The sequence below is a fragment of the Colletotrichum karsti genome, assembly GCF_011947395.1.
Source record: "Colletotrichum karsti strain CkLH20 chromosome Unknown Scaffold57, whole genome shotgun sequence".
NCBI classification, from domain to species: domain Eukaryota; kingdom Fungi; phylum Ascomycota; class Sordariomycetes; order Glomerellales; family Glomerellaceae; genus Colletotrichum; species Colletotrichum karsti.
The window spans coordinates 102,308-119,992 of NW_024065957.1; the positions used below are offsets into that span (position 1 = coordinate 102,308).

At 52.5% G+C, this 17,685-nt stretch overlaps 7 protein-coding genes across 7 annotated transcripts; 3 read left to right on the forward strand and 4 right to left on the reverse strand.

Moving 5' to 3' along the window:
- Nucleotides 1-920: 920 nt before the first annotated feature.
- Nucleotides 921-2,009, forward strand: CkaCkLH20_12286 (alcohol dehydrogenase GroES-like domain-containing protein; the record flags this gene model as incomplete). Its single annotated transcript, XM_038894999.1, has 1 exon — nt 921-2,009. The coding sequence occupies one exon, from the start codon at nt 921-923 to the stop codon at nt 2,007-2,009; it is 1,089 nt and encodes a 362-aa protein (XP_038739661.1).
- A 417-nt stretch (nt 2,010-2,426) lies between these two features.
- On the forward strand, nt 2,427-2,921 carry CkaCkLH20_12287 (uncharacterized protein; the record flags this gene model as incomplete). Its single annotated transcript, XM_038895000.1, has 1 exon — nt 2,427-2,921. The coding sequence occupies one exon, from the start codon at nt 2,427-2,429 to the stop codon at nt 2,919-2,921; it is 495 nt and encodes a 164-aa protein (XP_038739662.1).
- Nucleotides 2,922-3,395: 474 nt separating this feature from the next.
- On the reverse strand, nt 3,396-4,583 carry CkaCkLH20_12288 (ligninase lg6 precursor; the record flags this gene model as incomplete). The annotated part of the gene is made up of 4 exons (XM_038895001.1): nt 3,396-3,471; nt 3,523-3,720; nt 3,784-4,027; nt 4,097-4,583. 4 exons carry the CDS (start codon nt 4,581-4,583, stop codon nt 3,396-3,398), a joined length of 1,005 nt encoding a protein of 334 aa, XP_038739663.1.
- Nucleotides 4,584-6,652: 2,069 nt separating this feature from the next.
- CkaCkLH20_12289 (uncharacterized protein) lies at nt 6,653-8,560 on the reverse strand (the record flags this gene model as incomplete). Its single annotated transcript, XM_038895002.1, has 2 exons — nt 6,653-7,253; nt 7,308-8,560. 2 exons carry the CDS (start codon nt 8,558-8,560, stop codon nt 6,653-6,655), a joined length of 1,854 nt encoding a protein of 617 aa, XP_038739664.1.
- A 1,009-nt stretch (nt 8,561-9,569) lies between these two features.
- CkaCkLH20_12290 (uncharacterized protein) lies at nt 9,570-10,602 on the reverse strand (the record flags this gene model as incomplete). Its single annotated transcript, XM_038895003.1, has 3 exons — nt 9,570-10,051; nt 10,107-10,358; nt 10,422-10,602. 3 exons carry the CDS (start codon nt 10,600-10,602, stop codon nt 9,570-9,572), a joined length of 915 nt encoding a protein of 304 aa, XP_038739665.1.
- Nucleotides 10,603-12,075: 1,473 nt separating this feature from the next.
- On the forward strand, nt 12,076-12,920 carry CkaCkLH20_12291 (C6 zinc finger domain-containing protein; the record flags this gene model as incomplete). The annotated part of the gene is made up of 2 exons (XM_038895004.1): nt 12,076-12,431; nt 12,485-12,920. 2 exons carry the CDS (start codon nt 12,076-12,078, stop codon nt 12,918-12,920), a joined length of 792 nt encoding a protein of 263 aa, XP_038739666.1.
- A 140-nt stretch (nt 12,921-13,060) lies between these two features.
- CkaCkLH20_12292 (uncharacterized protein) lies at nt 13,061-13,617 on the reverse strand (the record flags this gene model as incomplete). Its single annotated transcript, XM_038895005.1, has 3 exons — nt 13,061-13,300; nt 13,359-13,430; nt 13,492-13,617. The coding sequence occupies 3 exons, from the start codon at nt 13,615-13,617 to the stop codon at nt 13,061-13,063; spliced, it is 438 nt and encodes a 145-aa protein (XP_038739667.1).
- Nucleotides 13,618-17,685: the final 4,068 nt, after the last annotated feature.

Consider the following 17,685-nt stretch of genomic DNA (forward strand, 5'->3'; position numbering starts at 1 on the left):
AAGCGCCGGATATCCAGACCAAAGCGAGTCCGATTTGCTAGCCATTTGAGTACGGGCCAGAGGATCAAATGATTCTATGTCAGATTCACTCCGAAATGTCGGCATTAGACGTTCCCGTCAGTGAACGTTCATCAGTCATCACGGTTGTGGCCATGATGTAACCACGGGAGGCGAGGGAGGGTCCCACTCGGTGGAGCAGATGACTGCACATTCACCACTTTTGCTTGCCGCCTACAGCTTCACGATGTTGGATCAGACATCCCGCCACCCATCGACCGATGACCAACAGCCTACGGCATTATTTTTGCATACATATCTTATTTCCATGTATTTTGGTAGCCGCGAATATCACAGTCGGTGTACATAGTTTCATGCGGGAATATGACTCGCGTTCATACTAGACTCATTTGCCTCTCCAGTCAACCTTACCATTCACTCATAGTTACAATTCATAAAGAAATGAAGATTGGAAGAGACTCCTCACGATCAGCTTTTTTCTCCTAAGTCCGAGGGCCGCCCAGCGGAGAGTGAAGTCCAGAATATGGGGTTGCCTCTGAATCGCATGAAATGTCCGATTGGCCCGCTTTTATGACATTCATATGAACGGGAAAGGCCCATTGAAACTGATTGACGTAAGATTCGAGTGTATCGAGGGCCCAAACATCGCATGGACCACCTTATGTGACGTTGAAAGTCCATTAGAAATGCGAACAGTGAAAGTTGAGGTCATTGTTATGTAGCTGTGGAAGAATATCATTCGAAATGTCGAGAAGTCTACGAAGCCAGCCAAGATCGGCAAGCCAGCTCCTATAAGTAATATCTTGAAGGCTGTCCTCAAAGGTTCTCATCCTCAAGGTTCTCAATCAATCAACTAAACTTGTATTATATTCCTATTTGAGCATATCAACCGTCGATCAACCATGGCAGACCAAATCCCCAAGCAGATGCGCGCCGCGGCTATCAAGGACTTCAACAAGGGCTACGAAGTCAAGGACATCAACGTCCCCACGGACCTCGGACCAAACGACGTCCTCGTCAAGATCGCCGCCGCAGGATACTGCCACACCGATCTGCAAGTACAAGAAGGCGTCTACGCCTCCGCCGGCGCCAAGCCCGGCCTCGTCGGCTCCCACGAGCCTGTCGGCGAGATCGTGAAGCTCAGCCCCGAGGCCGAGAAGAAGGGCTGGAAGATCGGCGACCGCGTCGGCTCCATCAACACCTACGGCTGCTGCGGGAAGTGCAACTCGTGCAACCAGGGCAAGCAGCTCTGCGATAACCTTACCGGCATGCTGGGTCTCACCGTCGACGGCGGCTTCGCGCAGTACATGAAGGCCGACGCCCGTGTCATCGCCAAGGTCCCCGAGTCAATTCCCTTCGTCGAGGCGGCACCTTTGTTCTGCGCCGGTGCCACGGTATACGGCGCTCTGCTCGCTGCCAACCCGCAACCGGGCCAGTGGTTGGCGATGGTCGGCATCGGCGGACTGGGACATCTCGGTGTTCAGTATGCCAAGGCGATGGGCGCGAAGGTCATCGCCATCGACAACCGCCAAGAAGCCCTCGACCTCGCCAACAGCGTCCCGGCTCACCTCAAGCCGGACCGCACCTACCTCATCGACACGGAGGAGAAGGAGAAGAAGACGATCGAGGAGCTGCAGACTTCGTTCTACGACACGAACCCCGGCGTCGACCGCGTCGTGATCAACACCGAGGCTCGGCCGCTGGTCAAGTTTGCTCAGCAATTCCTGCGCAAGGGCGGCGTGTTGTGCGATGTGGGATTGCCGGCCGACGGGCCTTTCGAGGTCGACCCGTTCGCGTTGAACTTCAAGGAGCAGACTGTTCGCGGAGCCCTCATCTGCACGCCGGAGCGCAGCAAGGACATGCTTGAGCTGCATGCTAAGAACAAGTGCACGACGCACATTGAGAAGACTTTCAGCGTGGAGCAGGCGAACGAGATGGCCGAGCACTACCTGTCGAAGCAGCTGAAGGGCCGCTTGTGCATGGTTTTCTAAGACCTTTACTGTATGATTAGATGTATTATGACCCCTAATGAAGTTTGTCAATATCACCAAGAGAACGTTGATTTATTTTCTGTCCACATTCGCATGCCGGTCAAGCCTGATGACTGTGGGGTAATTGTCCGGTGTTGCACTCGGACTCAAGATTACTGATCGCGGGGCCGGCCGGGAATGGCCGTTGCATCGATCGCCGAGGTCGACTGAACCGCAGGTTTACTAATATCAGCCGATCACAAGTCTATTGTGGTACCATACTTGGTGAGGAAGTAGGCACATGCAAAACCGGATCATGATATATAAATGCCCAGGAATATTCATAGTGATTGACCTTCAAAATCATCAGCTTGCAGTAGAGAACAGTTCAAAGTCTCCGCGTATGCAACTTGTCGTTACACAGCAAACGAAACCAAAATGGCTCAACCAACATACCAACCCATAATAACCTCAGACGAAGACAAACCCTCCGCTTTTAAACGGAGAGCAATCTACCTCCGCCCCTTCTTCCTCTTCTGGCTCAACTCCCTCATCTTCGAAGTCGTCATGCTCATAGTCAGCATCCTCGTCTTCTCCGGTTGGCGCGACATGTTCCAGAAGTTCATGTGGACCATCGTCTTCTGCCCGCTGGGCATGGGCGGCGCCATGGGCGGCCTGATCAACGCCTTCGTCGTCGACCGCATGTACGGCGCCAGGGCGGTGCACCTCGTCGCGATCCTGAGCGTCTTGGTGCTCGGGGCCTGCAACGACCTGTGTTACAACCTCGACCTGACCTTCGGATGGTTCGGTGCGAGGGATCACTTTTGGTGGTGGCACTGGCGGTATTTGCTGGTCTGGTTCGTGGGATATACGAATGGGAAGTTGATGTTTACGGACGAGGGACAGGAGAAGCTTGCTACTTGGGGTGTCTAGTGATTCTCGGTGTGATCGATTTCGGATGGTGGCTGTCACAGGATTTTAGGTGTGGCTGTACGGAGAAAAGGGGCAAGTTCGTTAGTCGCTGCGCTAGTCGACGGTCGAAACGCTCATCTCTCGGCTTCATCCGATCGAAGGGGCTGAGTGGGACGGCCAAGTTAAAACAAGCAAACTGTTTAGTGGCTTATTGTTGAGTAGTTAGTATCAAACTTCACGTTGAACCTTTGGTGCTTCGGTCGTGCATCTCCTTAAACATTGGGCAAGTGGAGAAATTGAACATATTGATCATCATGACGCCCATCCGGAAATGTGGCAGTTAAAGAATTTAAAGTCGTATCATTAAAGAGATCTATAGACAACCAAGTCGTCAATGTCGTAAAAGTTGGACGCCGTCCAGTCTAACATGAGTAGAAGAAGAAAACAGAAATGTGGAAGTCATTCAGTCATACAGTTGATGTGCCTCAAGACCCATCAGACCCTCGCAATCGCGTCGGTGCAGTCAGTCATAGTTCCCTTGTTGTTGCCAAAGAGTGCCATCTTCTCCATCCTGTTGGTTCGTTAGTAACAGTTGATATGAAGAGTAATCTGCTCGACTTACGCGTTGGAGAATGAGCTGGCCCACTTGTTCTGGTTACCAATGAAACCCTGGAACTTCTTGCCAACTCCGGTGTCCGTGTCCGTAGCGAGCTTCTCATCAGAGGGGAACACGAAGACACCCGGGGGGGCCTGCTTGGGAGCCTTCTGCACGGCGTAGTTGTAGGTCTCGGAGTAGTAGTTGACATCCCACTTGCCAGGACTGAGATAGAGTAAGTTAGACCGGGAGTCCAAGACCAGACGGAACGGGAGCGATGACACTTACGTGGAATCTTGAGACGCGTTCGCTTGCTTGGGGTCGACGAAGTTCTGAGTGGACGTGCTGTGAGCACCGAGGAGAGCAGCCAAGTCTTCAGCCGAAAATCCCTTCGCCGCGAAGAGGGCAAACAGACTCTGCGCGCTGCCGAAGACGTCGGGGAGACCGCCCGGCTTCGCGTTGGCGGTGCTGTCTTTCCTGCCGACGAAGGTCTTCACCTTGGGACCTCCAGGGCACAAGAAAATCGCGGCATCTTCACAATAACAAGTCAGCGAACCATTCATCTCCCACAATCTCAACAGTCCATCCGGGCGAAACCTACTTCCAGCAAAAACAATCATATCAGCAACGCTCGTCCCATACGTCCCCGCCATGTCCTGCAGGACCTTGGCGATGGTCTGCAGCCCCCTGTTCTCCGGGCGGAAAAGCTCGTCGGGGTCGCCCGCCGTCGAGCTCTTGCCCAGGACGAGGGACCCGTCGCAGCCGCCGCTGAAGCCCTGCGAGTTGTCCCACGAGCCGCAGTCGTGGAAGATGGCGCGGATGGCGGCGCGCGCGAGGTCGTTGCACTGGTCTCCGGCCATGAAGCGCGTGTTCAGGTCCTTGTTGACCTGTTGCCAGACGGTGCATTGGTTGGTGGAGCTGCCACTGCCGCTGCTGTCTCCGGAGCCTTTGCCCTTTCCGCTGCTGCCGCCGTCGTCGCTTCCGCCCTTGCGGGCTACGAGATCGTTGACGGGGGAGTTGGGGGACGGGAGCGTCGCGGCGTGGGAGAGTGCCAAGAGGCCGGCGACGAGGAGGGATGAGGTGCGCATGTTGGTGGAAGTGGTAGTGGGTTAGGTGATGAAGATACCGGTGGTGATGTCTCTTGGCGATCGATGCTTGGCGATGGTGTCAAGTGGATGATGCCAAGAACATACCTTTCGGGTTGCGATCATCGCGTCTTTATAGAATCCTGACAACGGCTCGTCTATGCCCGTTTGTGTCAAGGCCTGTTCGTCCCATCGTGATCTAGACCCTCTTGACGACTTGCACCAGCCCGTGGCGGAAGCCTTCGTGTTGGTGTCTGGCGCGAACTTCGAACCGCTGAAGATGCGAACCCACGGCATCGGATACATCCAGAGCGCGCGCCGCGAAGAGTTCCAATGGCTTCGGGATCCGATGTCGTTAGCTCGGAACGGGGTTTTGAAACGGGACACGGTAGACTTGTGGAGGGACTAGCCCGTCCGGTACGTCTAGCGCGTCGTTGAACCGGCTGACGGGCGGTTCCTGGAAAAGTGACAGGCCAATTAGAAAGGAGACATTTATAACTCATTGTGAGCCGCGCCAATGTAGTCTAGTTCGAACTAGCTAAACAAAGCAGAATGACAAAGGTCCTAGGTGTGAAACGGGGCAAGGAAGCTCGTTGAGCTACTTGGTTATCTCCCCCCTTGTTCTACACAAAGGGCCTCGCTTCTCTGCGTTAAAGGCAACCCCAGACATACGAGAAGACCACACGTGGGGTTACCAATCGACCGGTATCAGACTCAGCCGCGGCTGGGCCCAAAGCGCTGGAATCTACTAAACCAGTTACCTCTCGTGGGGTTTACGAGAGCACTTGTGGAGGCTGGGGACGTTTGACGTTCAGGAGTCGGCGTCTTCGAGATACTTTCTCATGAGCTTGCGTCTGTGTGTTATCCGAACCTCACGATGCTCGAGCTCGTCTGATGGATCGGTCTGGAAATCGTCTGTAAGCTGGGTCGTACATATTGGCAAACGTGCTCACGAGTGATCAACTGCAGGAGACGAACTTGTTCGGATGTTGTTGCTATTTCAGACGTTGTCAACCCCATATTGTTGATGCTTCTGGAAATTGTTCCTCCTTAGGAGAAGACGAGCTTTTCTGGGCCAGAGTCATTGACCTCCGGCGACATAAAACGAACTAGCGGAATAGCCCACGCGCCGACATCACGGCCCGTCAAAGCTTCTTTCCCGCGGCTCCAGCTAACAGTCTTCTCCGGCTACCATGTCAGCTCGCCGGCCGAACCATCTTCAGCACGGATCTCTCAGATAGCGCCTGTCTGCTCCGTAAGTCCAAATACGAAAGCCATGGTTGGTCAGCTTGAGGTCTCTTCGGCCTGGACCGAACGCCATAATCTCACCGACAGCCCGTCAACCTTTCTATCGGGACTTGGTATTCTTAAACTTCGTGGAGATGAGTGGGGTTTTGCGCCGGGCGGTTTCTCAGCTTGCGTATGTAGCCTCATCTTGATGGGGAGATTAAAGATGACAGAAGACGGTGACGGGTCGTCGACTTTGGGCTAGGTTTGGCAGTTCGTGGCTGCGGCTGGATGCCGAAGTCATAAGAATCAGTCAACTAGAAGACAGCGCCTGGGCTTTGGAGCCAGACTCTCGGCAAGAAATCAAGCCACGGGCTTCACATGTAGTGGAACAACCAACATTCATGTCAGCAAGACGCCGTGAATATGGGTGTTACAAAGCTATCGTTCTCCTCAAGACACTTTGGTCAATGCTGCACCTACCACGAGAATGAGATGACACTACCGTGCAGAAGCACCATGGAATACTGTGATTGTCCTGAGTAAATACAGAAGAGACTCGCGAAGCGCATACGAATTGCAAAACACCGCCCAGTTGTGGACTGTTACCACAAACACATGAAAAATCCAATCGCTTTTACTCAAACAATCTGACCTGTTTTCTCTTCCCAAATCAGCCCGTTCTCGCGGTCGGCCGCCCACGCTCACGTCTACTGGTCAAGCGCGGCTGTATCGTGCAATCGAGTCGTCTGCCTACTGTAGGAAGGGATCTTACGAGACGGGTGGCTGGTCTTTCGCTGTGGAGCTACTCTTATGCGCCTTCGTCCCCATGCTGCACGTTGAGCTTACATCTCTTTAAGGAAATCCTCGAACTCGGCTGTCTTCGTTGTTGGATACATCATCTCCTTAAGGACTGAGGCAATGCTCTCCAGAGAATCGATCTGCTGCTGTTCAATGAGCATGCAAACATGATGCTCTCGGATCATGTCCGCCGACCACATGCGACTTTCGGAAGGTTCGATGTGGACTACGTCACAGATCTGCCGGACGCGACCTGTGAGATCGTCAATGGTGACGGGATCCAAGTCCCGGAACTCGGCGTAGGTCAACGGTCTGGCGTGGGTGCCACGCATCAGATCCTTCTCGATCCACTCTGAGCCGTTGTTGGTGAGTGCTTGAGAGACTGCTTCGAAAATATCTCCCATGTCAGTGATAACATCATTCACAATGACAGTTGCCGGCTCGCTGAGCCACTTCTGACTGTTCTTGAGGATCGTCACCGCGCGTTGTAGCTCGTCCTTAAGGAGGTATAAGGCACATCGGATGCGGGGAATCTGGTCGTTTTCCCGGTAGGGGGCTTGGAAGTTGCGTCGGGGGCCCATGCTTGGCGCCGTGACTGTGGGGGACGGAAACGACATGTGCTTCGTCTGAAAGTCGTCGAAGTCGCTGCGGAACGTTAGCTTGCCGAGTGCTTAGGACGATGAAATGGCCTCGACTCACACTTGCATGATGGGGAGGAATTCGTCCATCTGTCTGTGGTAGTCGGAAAGCGACTTGATCAGGTTCAGGTAAGAAAGGATACGCTCGTACTCAACGGAGTCGGCAGGAGCGTCAAGGATCTTGAATTTGTCCTGAAGGTCCGTCAAGGTGCGGCTTAGCGAGGCGATCCACATCATAAGGCTCGGATCGAGGGGAAGATCGCTGGCGGTAGAGTTGGGCCTCTCCCAATGGTCGGCATATTTGGCAAGGATGGGAAGTAGGTCTCTGACCTGCGCTGCCAGCGCCCTGCAATGAGAGTCGATATCTGCGTGTATTTGAGTTCCGCTGGGCTTGGCAGCGATGGCGGAGGTGTCCTTCAGCATCCGGTCTAGGACTCGGAGGCCATCGTTGATGAACACGGGATTTGTCGAGGCATCGTCAAAATCGAAGGACTCGCCGATAGTTCCACCTTTTTTAATTACGGTGTCTGCCTTCTCGTAGTTGGAGACAAAGTCTTTCTGGGACTCTGTTTCGCGAGCCGCAAGCGAAAGGTTTGCAAAGTCCAGTTCGTCTGTTGCTGTGCGTCCCGAGGACCTCCCCCAGGCGGGATTGATGTCCGCGGTACTTGGTCCTCGACTAACTGGTGTGCCCAGGAGATCAAGAAGACTTTCATTTCGGTCAGCACCAGGACGCTGGCTGAGGCGAGAGGATTGTCGAGGCGGCTTGGCGACTGTCACCGCATCCGCAATCCCTTCATTGTTGGAGAAGACGTTTGATGCTTCTGTGCCCATCTCTGTCTTTACAGCATTGTTGGGGCCTACCGGGGTAGGAACCACATTCGACCGTTCGGTTGACGAAGATGACGAAGACGACGATGGGCACTTGATGTGGGGGTTGGCAGCTGTCGATTTGTTGCATGCCTGTTGCTTCCAGGAAGCCGCCTGACAAGACGGACTTGATATCTGGGTACTTGGGTCTGGGGTTGGCTGTTGATTGATGGGGCGCTCGTCGTCATTCTTGGGAGCTTTTCTGATGCTTGGCGATTTGCCTTTGGATGGGCGGAAAGCTGGAGGGGATAGGATCGGCTTCTCTTCGCTCTCGTCATCGGAGGTGGGAAGGGATACGACAGAGTAATTATCGGCGACATCCTCCCAGTCGTCGTCGGAGGCGAGCTTGCCAGGGCTCTCGGGAGGTGCTACGGCGGAGGTATTTCTCTGGAGTCGCTTCGCTCGATCCTCCGCCTCCGGCGTGGAGTATAGATCGATGTCGTCCATCGTCAAGGAATGGGTTGACTCGGGGCCTTGTTGAAGATTGTGTCGAGAAAAGGACGTGTTGGCTGCTAAGGTAGATTGATGAAGAGCCGGAGCGGGGTACCCTAACAACGGCGTACAAGACGGGATGAAATGTGAACGTTGAACGAGACCCTGAACAGAGGGAACAATGGCTGGAACTCAACTTCGTCAGCATGCGAGACACTAGGATGACTCGACTTGAGGTGACGCGGACAGGCAGGCGCCAGTGAGGCGAATCAAGGTTCAAATGTCGAACGGGCAGGTACCTCATGCCCGGAAGGGCGAAGTGAGGCAACTAACAGGCTGCAGCTTGCTCCGAGCTTCAGCTGCTTCACCGAAGCTTCGACCAATGAGAAGGCCGCAAAGAGGCCGTCAGCGGTCGATCACTGCTACTTTCAGTGGCGAACGTCTTGTCACCCTGCTGAGCTCGAACCCCGCAGTGGACATATGGCCCGTGCTCGGGTCTCGCTTAGCTAGCCGAGTCTTTATCGGCTGTTTATCGAGTCTTATCATGTCTTATCGGGCTGCCAATGTTGATGGATTGGAGCGTTGGATGTTGGGGAAGGAGCCAATGCCGGTAGTTGTGCCTGACTACCTCCAGGGATTGCTGGTGTTGCTTTGCTCCTTCTCCTGTCGATGTTGACTTATAAATATTTCCATCTCGATAAAACTCTTCAGCAACAAACATCATCCTTGAAAATAGAAAGATTCGCCAAGTCCATTGAAATCCATTATCCATTATCACCCGCATTGAGTATTGGGAGCGGTAGTGACTCTCGTCTAAGGTCTACGACCGACCATCTGGTATCCGCCATCATCCGACTTCCAAGGTATTCCCCTCCAAACAAAAGAAAGCATTCTATCTGGGCGCAACCGCCGACCCTAAACTCCTCTGTTATTGGCAATGGTTGCTGATGCCTTTGGTGCTTCAGATCTATCCTATGCTCCGAACCACCAGCCATGAACGTCCTCACTCATTATCCACCTCTCTTCAAACGCTCATGCTGCTATTCTCGTGCTGCATCTTGCGGAAGCTACCACCCATCTTTACAAGCTCGAGTCCGTTTTTGATAGGCGGCTCGCCGCGGAGGAGAAGACCGATCTCGCTGGGGTGGAACCAGTTCATCCACACCATGACGAGGAACATGAGTGTTGCGTCGAAGATGAAGATGAAGACCTCCGTCGTCATGAGGTAGCCCTTGTTACCCTGCAGATACTCGATCACACGGAACACGCTTCGAACCCAGATCAATCCGCTAGTGACATACAGCGTCAGGAGGTAGTGCTTCCAGCGAACCTCGGGCAGCTGGGACTTCGCCGTGGGCACCAGCACCATGCGACGGTGGAATAGACCGGCAGTGACAACGAAGAAGCCGAAAACGAAAAGCTGGACAAAGAGACCGACAATGATGATCTTCTCGCCGAGGTCCATGAAGTTGTTGGTCTGGTCAGCGGCCGCCATCATCCCACCACCTGTATCAAGTTAGTTTTCTGCAGCGCGAACAGTTTTCTGGCATCCACTACTGACCACTTGACTGGAGGAGGAAGGAAAAGACGTCTCCGGCCACGAAGATCTTGGTCAACCAACGTCTCTTGATCAACGCATGGCTTTCGCCGTCGGTCAACATGATGATTCTGCCGAGGATCATGTAGATGGAAGCCGCCATCAACGCTGGTGCAATCAGAAGCAGGACATTCTGGATAATGTACGGCATAAGCGTCCAGCAACCTGGTTCCTCCATGGTATTCTTCGCGCGAAATGCATATCCGATAAATTCGCCTGCATTGGTTTCGTTGTCAGTCTGATTTCGATGATAAAACTAGGCAACAACTCAAGACTTACAGAAGCCACCGACAACTAACGCCGTCATGTACCATGTCTTGGTGCGGATCAGTTGGAAAAGATGGAGAGCGGTCGTCAAGACGAAGACGACGCAAAAGAAGATGGCGGCCGCTGTCGAGGGCTCGAAACGGTAGAAAGCCCAGTTGGCGTTGATATAGTCGGGGTTACAGGCACGCGCCATTGTGGGCGGCTTCGATCTTGGCTGCTAGAAGGGCTTAAAGTCGGTCGACTCGATAAGGGCGAAGGAAGTGTCTGCGTCGAGGTAAAGTTGGAAATCTCAGAAGACAACACCGAAAAGTTGACCACGGTGGCGTCTTTGGGAATCGTCTTCGGTCGGGTCTCGTTGATTGCTGATGAAGATGAACTACTGCTTTCCATGTTTGCGAGAAGAAGGTATGCTTATGTTCTTTTCAGGGCGTCGTGGACTGCCTGATCCGACAGGGATCGTATTTGACCCTGCAGTCAGCGAAAATTAACATGTCCAATTTTGCTAACAAACGGCAGGTCTGAGTTCTTCGCGCGCCGTTCACCACGCTTTGGGACTGGCTAGCCTGGGAACCCGAGTGTCACTGCGCCTCAAGACCCGCGATCCCGAGTATTCTGTCCGGATGGAATTGGAAGAAATCGCATCTCCAACCGTATCAAGTACGGGACCAATCGCGTCAACCGGAGTACGGCTTGGCAGATCAACCGGGCGCAGGGGCTGACGAACAGACCGGGATACCGGGGCCTCTGGCCTCTCGGGACGGTGGACCGCGCATGACAAGCGCCGGAAGACCCGCCAAACTAAGGAGATCGGCTCCGCAATTGCGAGTATTCGCTTTGGTTTCGTATCTGCTCCGCTTTCAACTTCGACATTTCGATTCCTCCGTGGCTTGGCTTAGCTCCTGCCCTTGATCTCTAGTCACTAAGATTCTTCTTATTCGATGCGAACCCGCGTGTTCGTAAGCCTCCCTCCGACATACTTTTAGAATTCGACAAGTCCTCTGGTTGCGGCCCGCCTGTCACCCAAACTGAGATGATCGCGGAGCTTTCATCCGAAACATCAGATTACCGCCATCTTCCGCATCCAAAACGGTCTTCATCAATCCAATGGCGACCCGTCGCTCCCATACCAAGTCCCGCAACGGTTGCCGGGATTGTAAGCGAAGAAAGGTGAAGGTAAGAAAACCAGTCCCTCGGGATCAATCACACGCGCCAAACACGCGGCAACTCCCCTCGTCTGCCTTGGCGCCTACGTTGCGCCACCTAGCCAACGAATTGCAAAAGTCGGTGTCACTGACGGTCTCAGTGCGACGAAGCTTACCCGTCTTGCTTCAACTGTACCAGACATGGAATCATCTGCAGCTTATCAATATCACGGGCATCTCCAAACGACATCAGCCCTGCACGACCTCCGTTCGGCTCCTCATCTACTCCCGGTCTCAGCCCCAGCTCCAGATACGACTTTCTCAGTGTACTAGCGGATCGCACCCGTTTCCCACCACCAGCACCCACCATTGAAATCTGGGGTCGGGGCTTGGAGCTGATGCACCATTACTCCCTATCCACCGCCGATTCAATAGCCACACGTCCCGATGTACGGCATGTGTGGCGCGTGCTCATCCCGGAGATCGCGTACACATGCCCGTTCGTGATGCATGGCATACTCACCATGTCTGCCCTGCATAAAGCGTATCTCATCCCCTCAGAGAGGGAAACATACCTCGATCTCGCAACGGCCCATCAGAACGCCGGTCTCGAGATATTCCGGGACGAGTTGCACACGCTCGACGAAAGCAACTGGCAGCAGTTCTTCTGCTTCGCCTCCATCGTGGTGCTTTACGTGTCTTCAATACCGGTTCGCATAGGCAATCAGACGGAGCCCGTGCCGAATATCCTTGAACTCTTCATGTTTGTCCGTGGAATACGTGCGGTTCTCGAACCGTATCAGGGAAAGTTGATGAAGACCAAGTTCTCAGCAATGGTGCACGGCATATGGATCATTGATCCAGACGACACCAACTATAGGTACGCGATGATTACATCAATCTTTTCTCAATGCATCAACTAACTGTCTGAAGAAACCCCGCAATGAATCAATCCCCACTGCCTGGAGATATCTTCAAAGCACTAGAAGATCTACAGTCTTTCTTCGGAGAGGCCCTCCACGACGAGAGTCGAGAGGAGTATCTCACCGCCGTGGCCGAGCTGGAGAAGGCCGTCTACCTAATGGCTCACGCCGGCACGAACATCGAGATCGGCATGATCCTCTTCTGGCCGTACGTCATATCCGAGAACATCATGGCCGACATCCAGGCCCAGAACCCCTTCGCGATCGTGCTGCTCTCCTACTTTGCGATCCCGCTATGCGTCCTGGAGCAGAGGTTCTGGTTCTTGAAGGGGTGGTCGCGCAGGCTGTTTGATGTCACGGACGGGCTTCTGGCTGAACACTCCACGCTTATGGAGATGATCAAGTGGCCGAGGCGGCAGGTGTTTGAGATTCATGGGCTTATTTGAATGACATTTACTTGATGAATTTCGTGCTTCTAGAAGAAACCTCCAACTCCCACGGACATGGTGAGGCATGCTGTCTGCTCGGAATATGGATTGTCTGCAGTCATGTAGATGACACGGCGAGCTGTCCAAGACGGAGACGCTCAGTCAACCAGCTCCTCCTCCTCCTCATCTTCCTCCTCCTCCTCAGCGAACCCCTCGGAGTCGAAAGTTTCCTCCACATCGGACTCGACCGGCAGACGTCTTTTCCCAAGGACTTCACGGAAGGGATTTTTGTCCGTTTGGTAGGGATTCAGCAGCGTCCTATTATCCGACGGATCAACCGAGCAGTACGACCATTGAATATCGCGCACGGTCTTGCAAAACAACTTCCCCCTAATGCACTATCGTCCGCCGCCGTCAGCACAGATATCTCTCTCGCCGGACGGGGGTAAAACTTACCGGGGTGTCTGGATGACACATCGACCAGGGGGTATCGCCCGCCATGCATCTCCCCAGGGTGGGGGAGCATTGCTGGAGTCGCGGTGTTAGTGTTCGATGCGAGGTGGGATGGGAGGGGGATGGAAGGACTTACGCCGCACGAAGCGTATTTGCCGTGGACTTTTGTCCATTTTGGACAGATGGGGGCCGGTAGCCTGTTCTGGGCTTGGGCTGCTGTGAAGAGGAGGGTGATGGCGAGGATGCTTGGTAGGAGCTGCATTTTGGCGAGTTGATGGGGGGTTTGGTGGGATTCGGGAGGCTTTTTGTGGGAGTTGGTGTGGAGGTGGAATGTTGGACAGTAGAGGTGGCTGAAAATAAGAGACTTCTGTAGTGTCGATTATGGGTGTGTTTCCTCTTTTATAGAGGACAAAAATATGTTCGCTGGACTACATAATTTTCAGCTCCCAGAGAAAACGGAAACCTTGTTTTGCTATGGTGGGATAGACCACCTTGACGTCCAACAGCAAACCTTGATGCTGAATACAAATTCATGGATAAATACATGTAAAGGCGGCCTCTCCTGCAAATTCTAGGTGTCCAGTCTTTGAGGAGAAAAATGACAGCAAAGGTCGATTTCATCCGCCTCAAACCTTTGAATTAGGAGTCTTTGTGGCCGGTGTGTAGGTCCGCGTTGATATACACCATTCATTAGAAATAGGAAATACAGTGAGGTGACTCTATGTACTATAGTGATTTAAGGGTTTGGATGATTTTCAGCCTTGAATTTGAGAATGGCAGAGACGTGGGGCTTTAGTCTTGGTTGTGAGGTTGCTTAATACCATTTGACGAGTTTGCTGTGTTTCGATGATTAGAGAATGCGCTGTCTAAGGACCATTATACGCAATTCGGAACATCGTCCCATGATGAATTATACTAAGACTAACATCATCAATACCATGTCGCGATGATATAGTCTGAAAAAAGAAGAACTAAAGGCTATACCCGCCTCGAGTTGAAACGACTTACTGAACTTGAATTATTATTCAAATAAATCCTAAATCCAGGCAGCCATTGCAGGAACACATGGTAATTCTGTTTAGTACTACATCTAGACTCAAAGCTTGCTGCGTTCATTGTGTTGAACTATACTCTGATCCCGGATAGCTGAGAAAACCTTGTCATTGACCTTTGACTCCAAAGTGCCAGGCGTACCATTCTGTTTCTAGGGCCGTGTATAAAGAGAATCAACCCTAATAGATCAACGACCTTGCCATGTTGGAAGCATGTGGTACATATTGATTAGGATAACTCTGACGCACGTGAGATCAACGACAGCAGTACATTCAAAAGCTAATCATTCTAATTAACACTAAAAGCAGACTGCAAAAGTATTGATAAATACCAAACTAAATTATTGACCGGCAGATATACCTGCTGTGTACACTCCGCAACAGCTGATTGTGTATCCGTGTTTCCAAGTTCTTTAAAAACAGCCCGTAAGGGAGACACAAGCGATGCCCTCAAATTGTATCACTTCGATATCCTGTGTGCATTGGTGCAACCACATCGGGCATGCACATGGAGCTTCCGTTGCTTGATACTAGGTATCCAAGAGACTGAAGAACTTCGCCACATACCAGCACAAGCCTCCAGAATAACCACTAGCAATGGCAATACTCCACGGAATCTAATTCAGCACCTCTTATTATTTTTAACTGTATTAAACATCTCGATAATAGCCAGCGTGGACACAGTATCACTACGTGTGTCCGCACGAGGATTTGAACCATCGTGGCGCCATCGCAATGGAAGCAAAAAAGGCTGGAAAAGTGACCACAGAGTATCCAGACGAAATGTTAATGTTCTGGACGCTGCTGAAGAAAGAAAGAGCATGTCCGCGTACTAGCGGCTCGATGCGACCTTTGGAAGGCTCACTTCGGAGGCCTCAACTGGCGATCCGTATCACGACACGTTCAGATCACAAGTGTTGCATGTCCTGTTCTGCAGAGCGAATCATGTAAGCCACGTGTTGTGAGTCGTGTTAATGTTTATACTGCTTGGATTTGACTGGTTGCATGGATCTTGCAAGCGCAGATTGTTCACGTCTGGCAGACTAAGTGTGACGCGGATATCTCCTTAGCATACTAACACGGATGCCATTCTTCCCTCTGCTACATCGTTTGACATACGACCATACCCATTGGAAAACTCGGGATCCCGTCCGCTCTCCCATAGATAAGCCAATGAGGGCTGGATTCATTTGCTGCTACATCGTTATTAATGTATCCCAAATAGTGCAGTGGATGGAATGAAGTAGGCTATTGGCTGATAAACCAGACGGAATCATGGTTCCTAATCAGCCCTATCGATTGCGATGAGAGTGTCCGGCACTCTTGAGTACTATTACTACTGCAAGACATACATATCCTGTGTGAAGTGCCTCAAACTGCTCATGGCTATTGATAGTGCTTCTGAGATGTGGGGGAAAGCTGTTATATCGAAGTCTGCCTCACATGTCAACGCATGTGGCAGAATTATCATCCGTGATGCTAGGCTTGGCAATGAAGGCTCTTATGACGGAATACACCGGGACCTCAAGATAGGGGAACGCGCGGGAACCGGGGGCTGGGCCTATCACTGAATATTGTCCGTCCAGCAAGATGCTGATCAAGGGCTTTTCGCAGCTGGACTGCTCGGAACACTTAGTGGTGTTCATCTCGAATAGATAGCGAGAAATACCTAGAGCACCTTGAAGCCCGCCGGGTGAACCAGAACGCGGCATCAGACATCAATATTCTTTTCAGTTCGTTCAAGAACAAGCTATGAAAATATGAGAGAAAAACCAGTCGACACCTGCCAAGTTCAGCGTCTCGGGTCTTATCGGCCGTAGTTGATGACGCGTGTCAGATGGACATGATCATGGCGCAGCGTCAAACTTTATGCCCTCTTCACCCTTTCTGCTTTATTCCTCTTATGGCCCATATACTAAGCTATGCACACATTCATCGAACGTATAATTGCTATGCCGAGAGACTGGAGAAACGTTTTGTTTTTCAAGGGCGCTCCAGAAGTCAAAGAGCTTTGAAGACCGTGGGAATGAATTAGGGCGGAAGAATGGCCGACATCATCATTCATAATGATAGTCACATTCAGCATTCACTCCGGGTCATCTCGCAACGACATAAAAATCACCATAAGTTTCCAATGCAAAAGTAGCCTGACCTCAGCCGCCAAGCGCGAAGCGCCGAGCCTCAACCAAGAAGCGCCGAGCCCCAGGTGGCTCCAACGTCACCCTACAAACCCCGGTAGCCAAGCGGTCCCAAGAGCCCAGGGGCCCTATGACAATATCGGACCAAGACAATTGCTCCTTGGCCTCGTTCAGCGGTGGTCGTCAGCCCGGCAAGTGGTGGCCGGCTCTCTCTCTGCTCCACTGAGCGGAAAACGACAACAACATCAGAACCACCTGGTCCCTCCGCTTGGCGCCGAGGACGCGGTGACAACGCCGCGAATTACGGGCCCCTCCGCCGAGAGTTCATGGGCGGGCCACACGCACATTTCAACGACATTCCACCCAATTAGACTCCGCTGTCCGCCGCCGGCCCTGTCCGCCTAGTTCCTCTGTTAAGACACTAAGATTCTTGTCCCCCATCCTGCCATGCTGGGCAACTGGGCATCCCACTCAATTTCTCTGGGCGAGTTTTGCTTGTCGACCCCTTAGACATTAACTATTGATACCTGTTTACATGCCAAGACTCGTTTTCCAATACTCGGGGGTCCCCAGGCGGTTCTCACTTCGTCCTGTCTTTTTCCCATCGCCCTCTCCGCCGCCCGCGAGCGCAGGTCTTGGCATTCCGGGGTAACCTCAACTTCACGAATATCATCAACATACACTGGCTTGGAGCGGTTCAACGCCTTCATTGTGTTACCATTTTTAGTATTTGAGTTTACGATGTTGCACTTCCAGCCAAGTTGCTCGGCTGCCGGAAGCCTGGTCTCACATGCACCTCAACGCAGAAAGTTCTTGTCATACTACTCCACCATCTCATCCCAGATAGATATCCGTAGATGCGGTTCTTCCAAGAGATCAACACATGTGGCGGCCATTCACCACGAGCTTCATCTACTGCCGTGTTACAGAACGTATCTCGAGCACCAAGATGTTACCCTTTCAACCCCGGACTGCTGGTTCATGCTGTTCAACGGCGGACCAACCGATGCGGTCGTGGGGGCCTCCCACTGCCCAGTAGTTTCAAGAACCTCGAGGTTTACGACTCACAAGAAGGAGGACGAAGTTGCGGCAACGGCCGAGCGGATGTGCGTTCCAGAAACACCAGACTTGACACCGGCA